This window comes from Opisthocomus hoazin, chromosome 17, assembly GCF_030867145.1.
Source record: "Opisthocomus hoazin isolate bOpiHoa1 chromosome 17, bOpiHoa1.hap1, whole genome shotgun sequence".
Lineage (NCBI taxonomy): Eukaryota > Metazoa > Chordata > Aves > Opisthocomiformes > Opisthocomidae > Opisthocomus > Opisthocomus hoazin.
This window is the reverse complement of record NC_134430.1, coordinates 3,600,634-3,617,692: the sequence shown is the minus strand read 5'-3', so window position 1 is coordinate 3,617,692 and position 17,059 is coordinate 3,600,634. Positions and strand designations below refer to the sequence as shown.

General features: G+C 44.0%; 1 protein-coding gene across 3 annotated transcripts; it reads right to left on the bottom strand.

Moving 5' to 3' along the window:
* Nucleotides 1-849: 849 nt before the first annotated feature.
* NIPAL3 (NIPA like domain containing 3) lies at nucleotides 850-16,774 on the bottom strand. Of its 3 annotated transcripts, none has more exons than XM_075437814.1 (12): nucleotides 16,312-16,774; nucleotides 14,783-15,191; nucleotides 12,867-12,935; nucleotides 12,597-12,768; nucleotides 12,424-12,483; nucleotides 11,592-11,713; nucleotides 10,703-10,799; nucleotides 9,273-9,408; nucleotides 8,498-8,586; nucleotides 6,927-6,990; nucleotides 5,823-5,917; nucleotides 850-5,136 (listed from the first exon to the last, which is right to left on the bottom strand). In XM_075437814.1, exons 2-12 carry the CDS (start codon nucleotides 14,879-14,881, stop codon nucleotides 4,937-4,939), a joined length of 1,203 nt encoding a protein of 400 aa, XP_075293929.1. In that variant the 5' UTR covers nucleotides 14,882-15,191; nucleotides 16,312-16,774; the 3' UTR covers nucleotides 850-4,936. The 3 variants fall into 3 exon arrangements, with proteins under 3 accessions (XP_075293929.1, XP_075293927.1, XP_075293928.1); XM_075437812.1 differs by having other exon boundaries at nucleotides 11,592-11,737; nucleotides 16,312-16,773; XM_075437813.1 differs by having other exon boundaries at nucleotides 11,592-11,737; nucleotides 14,783-15,113; nucleotides 16,312-16,773.
* Nucleotides 16,775-17,059: the final 285 nt, after the last annotated feature.

Sequence of the window (17,059 nt, the reverse complement as noted above, 5' to 3'; positions counted from 1 at the left end):
GTCCAGGGACTTCTATGAAGTGCAGCTTTAACACCCAGGTGGATAAGGCTGTTCCTTGTTTTTTTTCCATTTGTGGTTTGGGACCCCAAGAGATACATTTAATGAAGAGTATCCTGAGGGTTATCTTCTGCTTATGCCCCTGGACTAAAAGCCATACGGTGAGTGTTAATTAGTTTGGCAGGCATTTGATTAAGCTACATTGCCAGTATTCTGAATTTATGACCGTCTGTATCTCTTAATGGCACTGTTAGGAAATGCCCTTAAGCTGTCTACTCCTGCAATCAAAGACATGATATCCTGTATCTGAAGGATGGCATCTCCTACAGCGTAGCGTTCCCAGCTAGTATTAGACGTCTCCGCTGTCTCAGAGAAGCATGCTGTTGTCTCAATTTCAATACTGAGTTGGCAGGCATGCAAAAATTATGAGTCAGGCCACCAATAATATAATGCTTTTGGTTTTGTCATTTAGCTCATCTTGTGTGCCCTCCCCCCACACTCCTTAGGCTATACTTGGATCATGTTTTCAAGCTCTTCTCTGAAATAAAGAATGCTAAGATATATTTTAAAGTCCTGTAAAACTAAGATTTTGAAGTAAATTACATGATTCCTAAAGCTGACTCCAAATACTTGGGAGACTGATGTAAAATTGCAAGCATTAGTAGTGCTGCAGCCCCAAACATGAGTTGTAGTGATCTGCATTTCATTTACAAGTATCCTGTTAAAAAAGACAGGATGCCCATAGTACTTACGGTAGCAAGCTAAATTCTGTCAACTTCTCTCAGACATTTATGGCCAATTAAAGCTATACAAAGAATATGGAGCAGGCCAGAATTCTATAGGTTTTACCACAATCTTTTATTAAGTTTCATTTCCAAAGGTCTCACCTAAAAGACAAATAGAATTAAATAAACATGCAACATTGCTTATGAAAAATTAAGCAGTTATATTCATAGTCCAATACTGTAAAGCTTATTTACACACTTTAATGTGAACGAGAGAACATTGTAGGCAGATCATTTTGTACATTCAGCCAACATAGCTGTATTCCACAGCATTAAGTTACATGTAAGATATACATTGAGAATGTATTAAGTGCTCTAGTGCATTGAAAAGCCACACAGCATGGAGGCAATAGATGTCAGTTCACATTTGATAAAGCAGCTAGGAGACAGAGAGCCAAGGAGCTATTCTAGCAGTTTAGTAAAGGAGACAGCAGTCAGTTGATTTTGGTGCACACTTTTTCAGCTCTTGATCCTGAAAAATGCTACACATCTGGAAATCGCAGCATACTCTGCTCTTTATAGTGCCTTGCCTCTGGATAAACTGAAGTTTTGACATACACGTGTTAAGAGTGTGCTGCACACCAACAGATTATTTTTCACGCTGCAAGAAGGACTAGAATGTGGCAGCATGGGGCTCCTCTCCTTTAAATCTTCATGTGCTGTAAATGTTTACTGCAATCCCAGGCATGGCCACTGTCACCTCAGACCAACAAATATTCTGTAAAAAGTATAGACTTGAGGGTACAAATAGCTTCCTGTTTTCAGCTTGTAAGCTCTGAACTAGAAGGGAGGCAAGGAGTTTATTTCAACCCTGAGCTACACCCTCCCACTGTCAGAAAGAGCACAGAAGTCCTACAGTCAGTTCAAACAGAAGTTTGGTTTCTAGAAGGCCCTGATCATGCCTTCTTAGCAAGAGATGGCAGCTGTAAGACTGTGCTGAAGAGGAGAAAATAAAATCTTTTGGAAGCTTGGGAGAAAGAGCAAGAAAGGGCGAAGTGCATAAAATACACACCACCCCCCCCCCCATTTTAAAATTCAAGTATCGAACATAGGCAGAAAGCAGGAGCGAGGTGCGGCCTGGTGGTCCTACTACTGTGGGTGGCTAACACAGACTGGCAAAAATGCAACCCCTGCTACATCAGTGCATTAAGTTGAGGTCTATAGCCCAAGGAACAGCTCAGGCTCGACTGATGTGGCACAATGCAGTAATCAAAATATTGTGATTTATGTGCTGTAGAAACAGACATCCTGTCCCTTGGAAGCCTTTGTCGGGAAGTTTCCAAAAGCAAGTCTTGCTGCAGGTAAAAGGAACAGTCATTATTAAGTAGAATTATTTAAACGGATGCAGACTGTGTAAATAAAACATTGTTATATAAAGCTTTAGAGTAAGACTCTTGCCTTTAGTGTCTTTGAAAGAAAAGGGCCAAAATAGCACAATAATACAAAAGCTCACGTTATGGCTGGAGGAAACTCCACTCAGAGCAGAAGACAGCCATGTGCTGACAACCGAGGGCTCTCTGGCAGGGGGAAAGGTCAGGCCACGAGTCCATCAGTGCTCAGGCTGCAGGGCTGTGGGGAATCCGGGCAGCTTACTGCAAAAAAAAAATCACGGAATCGGGCCAGAGAGCAGCCCATGAACGAGAAGCACAAGCAGGGGCTCTGCATCAGAGCAGCTCTCTCCCCTTGGCAAAGCACTCTGTGTCTCTCTCTCATGATGTCAGGTCCCGCGATTAGGAGGAAAACCTAACCAGCCACTTCCTGGCTGCAAAGTCTGCACACCAGTCAGCTGCGTTTTTAAACACTACTGAGAAACTAAGAACTGGGAAAACTGTTCTGTTACACACAGGACCATCCTCATAGTAGAAGTCAACAGCAAAACATTTAGGCGCTTCTGATTATTTTACACCACAGCAACATCTGTAATAATTAAACACAGAGAATATCACCATGTAAAAAGCAGTGTTTGTAGCTATGCATGGTTTAGCACAGCTTGTTTTGAAACAGTATGTTTCTGTGGTTTCAGAACTAATAGGTCAAAACAACTTCTGTCTCATTGATTAAAAGGGAAGAGATAAGAAAAGCCAGCATTCTTGTACCCTTCCTGTTCAGCCTCCCCTGTACTACTTTGTTTTGTATTGTTAAAGAACAAAAGCTGCACATAAATTTACAAACAATTGATTACCGGGGGATACAAAGCCAAAGGTAGTAAATCAGTGTCACTGCAACTCCAACAAGATTAATGTTCTGGCAGTACTAGCCCATTAACATTGTTATCTTCCTTAAACACAAAAAGTACTGAGGGCAAAAGAAAAGCTGTTATTTCTTCAGGTTTCATAAGCTGTAGTGTACAGGATGCCACCGATAAGATCAGAATTGTCAGACATGCCAACTTGGTAAAGAAACTTCACATATAGGTACACGTGCAGCCACTGGGCATCTACTCTTTGCAGGGGGGGAAGGTTATAATTTTTCTAAGCTGCACAAAAATGTCAAAGCAATCTCAAGTATTTCCAAATAGAGTTAGTATTCATAGCTGGCAAAGCAAACATATGCAAAAGAACAGTTCTGTTGTCACATACAATAGGAAGAATCTGGAATAATTATATACAAGTCAGTGGATTTCTTGTGAGGTTTTGGTAGTAGGAACAGAAACTGGCCATAAGTCAATTTAAAAAACAAAACAAAACAAAACATGCAGAAAGCCACTGTTGCAAGTCCAAGCTCCTCCCAAACCCCTTGGATTCAGAGCAACCACTTCAAAATGTGCGGAACACGAGCACTATTCATTTCAAGTCAAGTCTTCTAAGGTCCTGCAGACACTCCACTCTGCATACAGTCTGAGACTTAAAATTCTGTTTCCCAACTAAACAACTGCTTTTAGAGAAAATAATGATATCAAAGTGCCAGTATAACTTGCATATACCAGTAAATGTTGTACTTTGTCCTTTTCACTGGACAAGTTCTCCCCCTCCGCCCTGTATCTATTCTCCCTTCGTATCAGCTTCTAGCCATCTCTTGGAAGCTGGGAAGATAAACATCATGAGCACACAATGCTCCATTATTCTTACAGTCCCGAGTGCTGGACTGTGCGCGCTTCTTTTTTCTTCTTAGGTCATTCTCAATATTAGACCAGTATCTTTTTTTGCTTGTTTTAAACACACACAAAAAAAGGGAGACACCCCAGCCTACACCACCTAGACTGAGCTTTTTAACTAAGGAATGTCAGTGCCCTTAAGCATTTAAGACCACTAAGCAAAGTTGGAAATCCTGCCTCCACCAGAAAGAAAAAAGTGAGAGAGAATTAGGACCTCAGCAAGAACTACAAAAAATTCCCACCAGATACCAGTCACGTTACTATTCTCATTTCTTCTTGTTCTGTACTTTAGTGTTCCCTCTGCACCATTTAATCCAACTTGAAGCTCCTGCTATGAAACCAGAAAACTGGCAAATAATCTTTGTTCTAAGCTGCCATATAATCCAGTGGTGCTACAGAAACAATTCACATACTCAGTGCATATGTTCCACACTAGCCAGAGAGTAGTTGTACAGGAAGTGCTGGAAGATTCATGTTCTGCAGGAAGAAAGTAGCTTGCTTCCGCTTCCTCTAACCAAATATGCTGCTCTAAAGACACAGTAAGTTTCAGTATTCGTGCTTGAAAACAATTACATTTTATTGCCATGTTAAGGTAGTTTGGTGGTCACGCTGGAGACATGACGATTTACAACTTCTCTGGAAATCCGTCACAGTCTCTATATATTCAAGATTAAATCCCGCCCTCCTCTCTCTGTGAGCAATTCCCGAAAACTTCTATTTGGAGATAAACCCACTCCCGGCAGGACTAAAAAGTGCAGTGTCACTTCTCTTCCCACAGATCTGCGTCTTCACAGCATCTGCTATCTCATTGGTTTCACTCAGAATTTCACGCCCCAGACAGCAGCCTTCAATGGAGAACTGTGATTTACTTCTTGCTAAGATGAATGCTTTCAACTTCACAACTATAGAGAGTTGTTTATGTGAATAATCAGCCTTGAAAGTTAAGTTTGAGACAAGCTTTAAACTGTATCAAGGTTGGCTTTACACTTGCTTAATTTTTAATGGGCAAATAAATAAAGGTCATACTTCTGACGATTCCCATCAGTTCCTTAAAGGTCACTCACTCCTTTTTGCTGTGTTCCAGCACACGGTAGGGTGGAACAGAAACTCCTTTGGAACCATGCTGCTCCTGCACAATCGGCAACGTAGCTGGAGTATAAATTTCCGGCATGCTGTCATTGTTCTCTAGGGCACCGTAGGAAAAAGAAGCTTTGAGGTCAGGCTGGACTGCAATCCCTTTATCGTGCATGTTCTGCATGCCTGAAAAGAGCAAAGACAGAGATGAAATGCTTAGGAACAAAGGTGCGTTTTTCCTGCACTCTGTTAAATCAGCAAACCATAAAGTTTCAGCGTTGGTGATACGTGGCTCATCAGTTCCTTGAGTGTTAAATGAAAGACGTAATGGTTTTCTGCCTAGCACTAACGCAGTTAATGGAGAAATAGGCTTCAAGGGAATGAGGGATGGCAGTCAGTTATTTATCAAGTGCTGCTTATCCCTTATACAGCTCTCCAGAAAGGGAGTTTAGCTGTAGTTCCCACAAGAAATTTCTGCTTCCCCTGGCCTCTGCCTCTTGCAACACCTCTCAGCCATCCCTATAATGAGTTCTTCCTGCTGGATGAAGACCAAGCCCAGTCCCAAGCATATGCTCAAAACTGGTCCATCTTGGCAGACAGCAGCCAACTGGACAAGGCTGTTCTGAAAAAATATGACATTCCCCCTGGTGTCAGAGGGACAAGTGGCATCCAAGCAGCACATCACCTCCTCTCTGCTCCATGCAAAACATGCATGTACCCCTCATAAGGCACAAACAAGAGAAGGAAAAACTAGAAAGGAACACAGCCACCTGATATATCCGGATACTTAACAGAGCTTAAAGCTTGAGCTTTCACGGTGAAGCCAAACACTTAAAAGAGAAAGACTGACAAACCACTGTTTTTACTGTTACCTGGCATAGCATCCATTGATATGTAAGGTTCAAACGGTATAGATTTCTTCCTATTTCTTGTGATCAAGAAGACACCTAAAAATGCTATGAGGCACCTGAGAGAGAAGACAAGATCGACTGAGGTAACTGTGAGAAGGAAGAGGAGGCCATATTGCATGTTGCTTCTTCCAGCTGCCTATCATGTAGCACCATAAAGAATTCAGAATTGGAAGCGAAAAAACTGTGAAGTCAGAATTACAAGGTGCTGAATAACCCTCTTCAACAGCATCGAAATCCACCTAGCAATCAGAACAATTTCACCTTTCCTTTATCAAAACGCAGGGAAAAGTTTTCATGTTACTTGATTAATTAACCTTGACTAACCAAAGGGGAAAGGAAGCATATCAAAATTTCGATCTCTTTGACAAAATTCCAGGATTTAGCAGCCTGACCTTTGAAAGGTTTCCCGTAGGTGAACACACTAACAACTGTCAATCTTGATTTTTACAGTGTGTTGACAGAGAAAGGCGCAGTTCGTAACATTTATCTCCCAATTGTTTTTTTCCCTGTACTAATCTGAAAGACATTTCAGAACGTCCCCTGATTACAGGCAGTTAATCACATCAAGACACTGTACTAGCACTAAATACTGAGTTACATGACAAATGTTTTCCTGGTCATATCTGCATTGTGTGAGTGCCCATGCCCTAAGAAACAGGGCTCCAGAAGTCCAGTCCCAGTTCAGTGAAGGCTGGGTGCAAAACCTGAAACAGATGCCCTAGAGATGGCTTCTTTTGGTTATTCTGCAGCTCTTCTAGATTAATGAGCAGGCAGCTTGAAAAACAGCCCATGTGCTTCAACATCCAAGCTGATCTCCAGTCCAGTCAGTAAAAGATTTAGAGTTTAATGTTGTACAATTATGCGTAACCTAGTGTTACACAATTCTTCTTCATCGCTCAGACAAGATACTGAGCTCTATGGGCCACTGTCTGCTCTAACAGAGAAAGTGTTTTCAGTTTGTCCTCCTCTCCAAGAATGTACGTACCTCCAATATATATATGGAGATAGAGAGATACGTGGTTTTAAAATTCCTAGTTTTCTGTAAAGGAAACTTTAAACACTTACCCAAGCGCAAACATACATATATGGAGGACATCTTCGCCGGTGAAGTCCAAGTAAAAAGTTGCTCCTTGAAAAGGAAATAATTCGTGACATCTTTCTTCCCAGCTTACATGAGCAATTAATGCTACATCTCCAGCACCAGGCCCTCCAGATACCAAATCAGGTAAGATTCCTATTTTTATAGTCAGGATCTTTGGTTTTTTTAATGATCTTAAAATAGAAAAAGGTGGCCTAATTTCCACTTTAACACAATTTGTTGACAAATCTTTTAGAATTTCACTACCAAAATAGTTACACTGGTGTAACTAATATAGATGCAAGTAAATCAGTACAGCAGCACAGCAACTAGTACAAATCTTTCCATATTGGGGTAGGGGGTTGCGAAGGAAACATTGCTGGAACTATTGCAGCTCACTGTGCTAATAAAGCCTGCGCCAAACTATCACCATGCAGCAGTGGTTACCGAATAAACAAGAGAGAGAGCATTTCTGAAGTCCGAATGACAAACCGCATCAGATCTAACTACAACAGGATACAAACTCTGGACCCCAAACAAGTATATACAGATCAAACCTACACGATGACAAGTGTCCTTGGTGTCCTGGATGTCAACAGGACACGCATTCTGGCTCCTACTCTTTACATTTCTAACTGAAGTAAATAACCTGATGAATCCGAGAGCTGCATGGGGCTTAGAACATGACAGGAAATAAACATTAGCCAAAGAGTAGGCCATACTCTGTCATGACATTGAAGAGCAGCATTAAAAGGCAATGTGTAATTTACAGGAGGGAGCTATTGCCCTTATACACCTAGAGGAGAATTACTGTTTACACAGAGGGTATCCATCACTGTCAAGCAGATGCACTTGCACAGTGTTGGGGTTTGGGTTTTTTTGTTTGTCTCCCCCCCCCCTCCCCCCCGGTTTTGCTTGTATGTCTAAGTGAGGAGAAAAAAACCTTGAAAACCTGCTCATCAGGATTAAAGCTTAAGAGGTTTAAAATGCACATCTTTGTTCATGCAGACAAAGCTTTTCCTATGTGGACAAGGGCTGAAATTGGAGTACACTGTTCAGAAAGAAAAGTGCCTATAAACCTGTGAGCAGCTGCATTCTACATACACAGCAAACAAGACTATCAGGAAGAGAATTCCAACACCTTTGTACAGAGGAAGCAAATATGTTTATACACTGTATCACATGCATTTCAACAAAATCTAGATTAAAAAAAAAAAAATTTTAGCTGCGTATTCAACTTGCACATCTAAGAGCATACATCACCCTCCTCTTCTACACGCTAGCATGGTATGAGTAATACAGTCTCAAACACAAGTTCCTGTGCACTTTAAACAAAATGACAGAACTTAACAGAAGACTTTAACATGGTCTAATGGGATAATTCACATTTTTGGAAAGAAAAAAGAAACAAAGCCAGCTGCAGTAGAGAGATGACAAGAAAATACAAGTCATCATCTTGCTGAGTGTTCGCCCTCCTCATCTCTAAGTGAGGATTATTTTCCAAAATCTTTTGCCCTTCTTTTAGAAAGGACCAACGCACTGTTTCGGGGACAGTTACCTGCTGTGATTGCTACTGTTGTGGACAGGATGTAGCCGATGCTGGCAATCTGAGATGAGTCATAGAGCTGTGAGGCTTGAGCTAAAAACCTGCAATACAATGACAGACAACAGGGGTTGATTTGGGAAGGACACTCAAATTGTACCACAGTTATCACGGCCTAGTACAGGTCTCGTCCTTTCTGGAAACACCTTTCAAGTGATGCATAAATTTAACAAACTTTATTCTCTTCCTCACTAAACCTGCAGCAGCATCCTTTGAAATTAATATAAGATAGAAGAGTAAGCCTTAGGGCTGTGCTGACTAAAGGCAGTGAAATTACTGCCATTGACCTTTGGGCAAGAATGTCACTCACATTTTGAACAGCTTCTTATCCCTGCTGCTACCGGCTTTTTGTGTTATTACAAGTACAGAGGAAAAGAAGAAATAATAGCCACATCAACAACAAAACTGATTCTGCACTTTGATTTTAGCCAGTGCACAGATACTGTATCCGATTTGCCACCATTTAATTCCTAACATCGTTTTGCAAATAACTGAGTAATGTATAAATTTGGGATTAAAACTACTTGGCAGTGTCATTACATGGAAAAGCAAAGAACACCACTACCCAACGCTCCTGTGACGTGGATTTGAGGACAGGCCACAGAAGAGAATGGATAATTCTTCTCCTAAAATTTAATCAGCACTCTTGGAATGGATAATAAACAGCGCACAAATTACTGATCCACTGAAACCGGCACAATTATAGACAAAAATAGAGTACACGTCTTACGTTGCTTGAAAGATCGCTGTAGCAATCATGCACACCAACATGATATAAAATATAGGGTAGTCGAGTTGCAAGTTTCCTTGTATCGAGACAACAATCATCCCTGCCACGGCCTTCACGGTCACAACAGTCATGGAACCTGTGAACGTTTACCAAGACTCAGCTGAAGCACTGATACACGCTCAACGGGACAGGAACGCTGCACATTTGCTCTACGTATGACAGGCAGCTGCAAACAAAACTAAGATCTACAAGCACTCAAACCCTCCTTTTGCTAGGCCAAACAAGGGATGGAAACTGTGTATTTTATCCCCAATTCTGCCAGTTTTATTCCCAGCAACTTCACCACAGTGAACTTCAATAAATCACTTAACCTTTCTGTGCCACGGTTCCCTTCTCTATAGGACTGAGAGCATTTACTGTTTGGTTTTTTTTAAATGTTTAAACAATGATCTGCAATCACATGATGGAAGGATACAAATTTTCATTTCTGATGCCATATTGGCTTGGTTAATGAAGTTAAGGAAGTTTTCAAAACAAGAATCAGAAAGAGCCTACTTCCTTTCCATTTCTTGAAAGCACAAGTCAGGGCCATTCAGAATTAGGATAGTTGCTTCGTCTATGATTCGTGCAGCCTCTGAGGCATCAGTTACTGAAATCCAGCCACAAACAGTACAAAAAGGAAAAAAAACCCCAACAAACAAAAAAAACCACAAGACATGGCAGTGACTGAAGCTGCATAAATAGCAAAAATTGAAGACAGTGACATAGATTCAACAGCACATCAGACTGCGTCACTGCCTTGCTATTATTCACCCTTTTTAAAGTTTAATTGATCACAGTTTCTTAAAAAAAACCCAGATTAACATGGAGAAAGGTACAAGTGAAATCCTGGCCTTTCCAAGTAGGATCCCTCTGTAGGCTATGAGGATATCAAAAGCATAATTTGACCCCATGCCTAGAGGCTCTCCCAGTTTAAGCAGGGACATACTGGCATACCAGAGTATTTATCGTTTCTTTAGCCATGCAGCAAATCTTCCCAGAGCCAAGAAGATTCTCGCAGGTCAAATCCTCTCTTTCATCCACCGAATCAGCCTTCCTTATCCACTGAATAGATAAGATATTGTACCATGCTTTGCATGCACAGATTAAAATTAAGAACATTAATAACTTGCACTTTCTGTATTTGGCAGATTATTTGTCCTTATGGGAAATGAGTCTTAACTGTTCAAAGGTCATTTGCAAAGATCCTAAACATCACTGCAAGATATTAGCTTTATCTAATTTGTAGTAACCTTTCTGGAGTAGCTTGGTGCATTTTATGACATTAATTAGATCAATATAATTCCCTATAAGCCATAGATGTCTCAGTTTACTGTAGTTTACTGTTATAAGACAGAGTTAGAAGATCTTACAAGTCCACACCAACTTACCCAGCAAAGCCACCAGCAAAAGAATAACTACAATGTAGTTTGCTTTTTTCTCCTTGTAAAAATATAGTAGCAGGCAGAATATGATGATCTCCACAAGCTACAAAAGATAGAAATGAGAATATTAAAAGATGCAGGGTGTATGGGCTTGGCAGTAAATGGAATTCTGAGCCAATCAAACATTAGAGTTACACAAAAGGGCAAATCAAAGCAAAATGAGGATCCCACACAATTATAGATCAAATTTAGCATGATCTTAGATTCTAATTAGATGATATTTTCAATAGTTTCTTGCAGAACAGGAAACATCGGACACTTTTGATGTTATATTAATGGTAAACCAGCAGATCAAATAATCCTGACTGAATATTCACATCAGTGATCTCAGCCTACTTTCCATAATGAGGTTCTTTCAGTGACCCCCGCAGCACGCATCTTATTTAATGGTCAAACTTATCTCCACTAAAAAAACAATAGGTTTCATATGATTTTCAATGAGAGCTTGATGGCTCCAGAGAAAGTCAGTCTAGAAGAAGCCCAGATGCAAGCACAGCATTTGGACACCTCTGGAGCAGTTGCTCTCAGCTGCCATCAGTACTACTGCCCCAGGCTGAAGCTGACACATCAGGGAGGGAGCAAGCTGTTTTGAAACTTTTCAGTTAAAGATATTTAAGTCCTAACAGAATAATTCAGAGGAAGAATGGGAGAGTTCCATATTGTGCATGCACGTGTCCATATGCAATGTGGAACTGACACCAGGAAAAGCTGGCATAGGTCCGTTAGCAAGTACAAGGAATACTGGTAGTAACCGTAAGGAAAAATAATGCTTGAAACGAAACTCCCAGTCAGGCATACAGCAGAAAACTGTCCCGCATTTCATGGGCCATCTTACCATATACAACAGAAATGGCCAGCTCACTAAATGCCTAGTGATATTTTCTCCTGTCATCTTCTCATGACTATTAGGTCCAAATGTTATCAGCAGATAAGTTCCAACAATTGCCAAACCACAGCCTACAAAGGACAAAACATAGCGCCCTTTGGCAACCAAAGGACAAAAAAAAGAGAGGATAAGTTAGTGGGTTAGTGTGGATGCATGGAATTAATATCGCACATGCACAGTGACCATTAATGATGTCATGCACATTCCTCTGAATGACTCATGACTCTGCCCTTCATGCCCTGCTTTCAAAATATCAGAACCAAAAAAACCCCTAGGCAATGTGTGTGCCGAGTTGAGGAAAAAAGCTCACACCAGGTAGCACCTGCTAAACAAACAGGATCTACGAGATCTACGTCTGGGGCTCATCCTGCCTGGCACTGCCCCCAGCCCATTTTCTAGGAAATGGAAGACTGAACGCTCCAGTTCTGCAAACACTTGCACGTGTATGAAATTCAGCTGATTCACTTGTGCCTATGCTATTGCAGAGTCAAGGCCCTAGGCTGCAGCTTCAGCCCAGAGAACCACGATTGTCAAATCCTGCAAGCAAACACCATTTCCGTTTATTTCTAAAATCTGTGGGATTCAGATGATTTGGCACAAGTCGGAAAAAGAACCCAAAAAATCCATTTTTAACAAACAGTAGATGAGATGACACCTTTCTTTGAAGAGAAGGCTAATGGAAATCTTGCCATCCCTCTAATTATGATTCTTGAGACGCCATGCTATGTGTTGAATGGCTTGTAAACAGAAAGGAAAAATGAAAAGGAACCGGGGAACTTACTCAAAAAATCCTTGGGCTTCCATTTTTCTTTAATAAATATAATTCCTATGATTGCACTAGCTATAAAAAAAAAGGAGAGAGAGAAACAGTGAGTTACGTATCACGTCCAATGATCGGCAGTCTCACGCTGGAACGCACTCAGACTTCTATGGCTGTTGCCTCTTCCCCCTTACCTATAACAGACACTGCACTGAGCGGCACAATCAGTGAAAGAGGAGCAAAGGCATAAGAAGAAAACACTCCCAGTTCGCCCAGCACCAGCAGAAACAGCCCACACCACCACGTCTTGGTTTTGAAGTAGGCTCGGGGGTCTTTGGAACCTGCCAATCGGATGTGGCTGTATTTCTAGAAAAGAAAATACAGGCAAAGAGTCTTTGGCATGCTTGATGCTTTTTAATGCAGGATGCTCAAGGCAGGATCAATATTTGCTTCATGATACTCACCTGGAGGTTGAGTGCAATACTGATAACAAGATGCCCAAAAATGGCTAGTAATGCACCAATCAAGTTCTCCTGTAAAAACAAAGTAAACACACAGATATTAAATTTAGCCACTGGACTCTGCAGGAAGTTGGAGCTTTTTGCACAATCTGGAAGAGAGCAGACTTTTAAAACAGTTCCTAGATCACTGTCAATAATATCTGTTTATCTTCCTCCCTTTCTACGTGATCTAGGGCAATTCAGCTAAGTTCCCTGTGGCTGCATTCCAAATCTATGAAACTCAGGTGAAAGATAACCCTTCCTTAACAGACACTTTCTACAACAGACTTAAATTAGAGTGCATATATTTGCATTCTTTGCAGTTTCTCAGAGAAGAAGGTAAAGCTAAACACAGTGATGCATTTACTCATTCTTCCCTTTGAAAAACTCTTTTCACAAAGATATTTGTTGCCCTGGAATTCAGCAGAGTATGGCTCAGGAACCTATACATTCTGCGGGTCACATTTTAAGAACTATTCTGTTCTTCTCCACTTTCAACATCTGCTGGCTCAGTAGGTCATTTAGCCCATTTGATAAGGCAGCCCAATTATCACAGATTTTATGCTGCTTTTTATATGAACCAGTTGCTCCAAAGTAAGGGGCAACTGGTAGCAACTCCTGGCAAGCTCCCAACGCCTTCCACATTAGCACTGCCAGCTCAGCAATCATTCTTACAGTCTAAAGACAGAATCTGAAATAAAAAAGGATGTAAAGCAGGCTGAGTCACAAAGGAAATGTACATTAGGAGCAAACAGAAGAGCCTGACGCTAAGCCAGGCCATTTAGCATTTGTTTTTTTTCCAACAACTGTCTAAATCTCATTAGATGTCATTAACACTTTTCGCTTCAGAGTAAGTCTCCAAGATACAGTGGAGTACTTACCCTGATTGATTTGAGACAACTCAGCTCACATTCCTATTCCTTCCTTAACAGTAAATATACTATTCTTAATTTTCTCCTACATAGTAAAACAAAGACTTCAAGATTTCAAGATCTTATCAAAGGAACAAAAAGCTCTTTATCAGGATGTACAAAAATAAGAGTCACCCAAGCAGTTTCATTCAAAAACACTTGCCAGATCTTCCCACAACAGACAGTAAAGATGGCAGAAAACCATCACTGCGTGATGACAGATGTAGCCAGAGAAGCCGAGCACAGTCTACCGGTTCAGCAACTGGACTTCAGTTTAGAAGACATGGAGGAGACAGTGCCCCAGCTGAAAAGCCCCTAAGTACAGCACAGGTTTGGGATCGGCTTCTGGACTGCGAGTGCTTGCAAGCCAGCATCAGCCTAGCAGCTTTTACAACACACCTAGGACTGCGTTCTCAGCAAAGTACTTTTTCCAGTTTAAAAAAAAAAAAAAAAAAAAGCTGTTCTTGCTGGGATTTTCTGAGCATCTTCAGAATGAGGGATTCAGAGGAAATTGATCTGGGAACAGCTCCCTTCTCCATTGGAAAAGAAGGAGGAACTACAGCAACATGTCCTGTCTCCACTGCAGGCTCTCTGCATGGCCGTGGGCTGACCTACCTGACATTCAAGCACTTGAACACACAGCAGGCCAGAACATCTGATCTCAGCTGCTGATGTACGGGTTAGTCTGAAAAGGCACCTAGCAGAATTTAGTGCACCTGAGCACCTTTACACAGCCACATCTCTTAATTGCCAGTTCTTCTCTCTTCACTTGGTGTATCTTTTTAAGACACAGAATTTCTTTCCTTCTCTCACTGCTTATATACGTAGCATACAGTACACTGCGGCCTCAGGGCATGGCTAAATACAAAGAAAAGCACACTTGCCGCAAAAACACAACCAAAACACAGTGGCATCAGTTTAACTGAATAGTTAGGGCCTTCTAGAGATAGACTGGGGTAGAAATCTGACCTTGTAAGAAAAGGAGTCAGTGTGTGGCTGCACAGAAACCGCTGCTGTGGCCAACGGGAGTTGCTGAAGTTGTAGATTTAGACTGTCGCCTCCTTCCATTTTGGTTGATCGGTGTGTTTGCTTTTCAGCCTCTTTGACGCTGAAACTTCTCTTTAGAGAAGAGACTTGGACCCTGCTGGAACCGCCTTATCTGTAACTTGGTACCACTTCTTCCCACCCATCCTGCTTTCTTGGACAAGCAACCATTAGTTCAGTGAAACACAAAGGAATTCTCTGTGGCCTGTCTGCTGCTTTTCTTCCCCCACCAGGTTACACTGAGACAGGGTAGGCACTGCAGGCAGAAGTGTAGACAAGACAATATGTGCAGCAAGTCAGTGGGGCAGCAAGGTTATATTCCTCCAAGGTCATACTAAGGGGAAAAAAAATAGAATTAGGTCAAAATGAACTTAATGGTCCAAAACCTGCAATGAAATCCTGCTGAAGGGTAGTGCACAGAAAAGTCCCCGGAATCAACTAACAGCTGCACACAACAGCAGAGAAAGCAGAGTTTAAATGCCTCCTCACAAACTCCCCCACACAGAAACTCACCCAGACCTTGCTTTACAAGAGCTCGCAAGCTACCCTGGGCCCAAGGGTGACACATTCAGCTGGCATTTAACATCTGGCCTTGCCATTTGGAAAGCTCTTATCAAAAAGTCTCTGAAGCCCTCCAAGTCCTGCGTTTCATTTCTCTACTGCCTGTGTACCTCTGTTGTTTGTTCAAGACGCAGCATGACATCAGTGACGTCATACCCACGTGCTGGGGATGACTGCTGCTCTCCAGGCAAGCAGAGGTCATTTCAGCGTGATCGCTGCGAGCAGAGTTTAAAGGCTACATTCCTTAGAGCCAGACTCATTACAGGCATCTGGCAAGCACCACACACAGCAAACCGGTCTGAAGTTCCGGCATGCCACGATGGCTCCTTTCACCAAACACCTCAAGGAGCATCAGCAATGCCGAGCAACGGGCGCTGGTGGAAAGACCCCTCTGCATAGAGGGGGATGCCAGTGTGCAGACACCGCAGCGGTCTGATCCTCACAGCTGACATGTCCTTCTTGGGCAACCCAAAATGGTGCAGGCTGAGCACCCCTCAGACCCCGGACAGTTGGCCTGTGGTCACAGCCTGAGGCAGCAGGACCCGTCCCACGCTCAGGCCGCGAAGCGCAAGCTCTCTTGGCCAACCGTGGCCTGCGAGGGATTCCTTTAACTCACGGGCTGCTCCACAGCAGGGGGAGGAACAGGGGTAGCGCGGCAGCCTAGCCACAAAGAGCAAAGCCAGCCGGTTGTGAGGGGAGGCGGGGGACAAAGGGCCCCCCCCACGGCGAGGAAGCGCTTCCCGGGCAGAGCAGGGCCGGGCTGGGGGTAGGGGGTGACCCCAGGGCACCCTCTCCGGGTCAGGCCGCCAAGCCCAGCCCAGCCCAGCCGCCGGACCAAAGCCCTCCGGACGGCCCGCCGCGCCGCGGGGAGAGAGGCAGCCCCGCGCACTCACCTGCTCCCTCAGGGAGCGGCCCGCGCCCTCCGCCGCTCTGCCCCCATGGCCCAGGCCCGCCGACCCCAACTTCGCTTCCCGGCCGAGCGCCGCGTTCGGTTCCCGCCCGGCCCCTCCGATTTGCCGCCAGCCCTGTCACTCCGGGGCCGGGACCCGGCTGCCGGCGGGGATTGGCTGCCGGCGGGGGTCGGGCCTGGCCCAGCCTATGGGCCGAGCCCGGCTGAGGCGCCGGGCTCCGAGGAGGCGGGAGGGAGGGAGGAAGGAAGGAGCCCGGTTCCGCCGCTCGTTTCGGGCGAGGCCGGCACCTTGCTGCGGGGCAGGCCCCGCAGGCCCCTCCCGGAGCCCCGGTCCTGAGGGGGCGCTCCCCGGGCCGGGGCTCCAGGGGCAACCGTGACCCCGGACCTCTCGCCCGGCGGCGCCCGTCCCGCCCCGCCCCGTGGCTGCTGCCCGCCCTGCGCATGCGCAACGCGGCCCCTCCGAGCCACCTTAACCAACCGCGCATGTCCAACCGCGGGGGCACAGCTGCTATGAGAGTTCGCCTGTGATTGGGCGCCTGCCGGAGGGCCCAAAGTAACAGGCGCGGTGATTGGAGGAGAGCTGGGTCGGCCGTTGCCTTGGCAACCAGGTGTACGCGTTCCCTTGGCCGCCGGTGCCGCCGGAGGGTCCTGAGATGCACGGGGAGGTACGGGGAGGTACCGGCAGGTCCAGGCCGAACCGCGCCGCCTCAGCTGGGGGGGGGGCGGGGCAG

What these genes read in the sequence shown, in the direction of transcription:
- NIPAL3 (XM_075437812.1), bottom strand. Translation starts at nt 14,881, where the DNA reads ATGGAAGGAGGCGACAGTCTAAATCTACAACTTCAGCAACTCCCGTTG. An exon ending in GAAGCCCAAGGATTTTTTGA is followed by an intron (nt 11,738 to 12,423) that starts GTAAGTTCCCCG and finishes TGGTTGCCAAAG; the next exon opens with GGCGCTATGTTTTGTCCTTT. An exon ending in ATATGTATGTTTGCGCTTGG is followed by an intron (nt 5,918 to 6,926) that starts GTAAGTGTTTAA and finishes CTTCTCTCTCAG; the next exon opens with GTGCCTCATAGCATTTTTAG.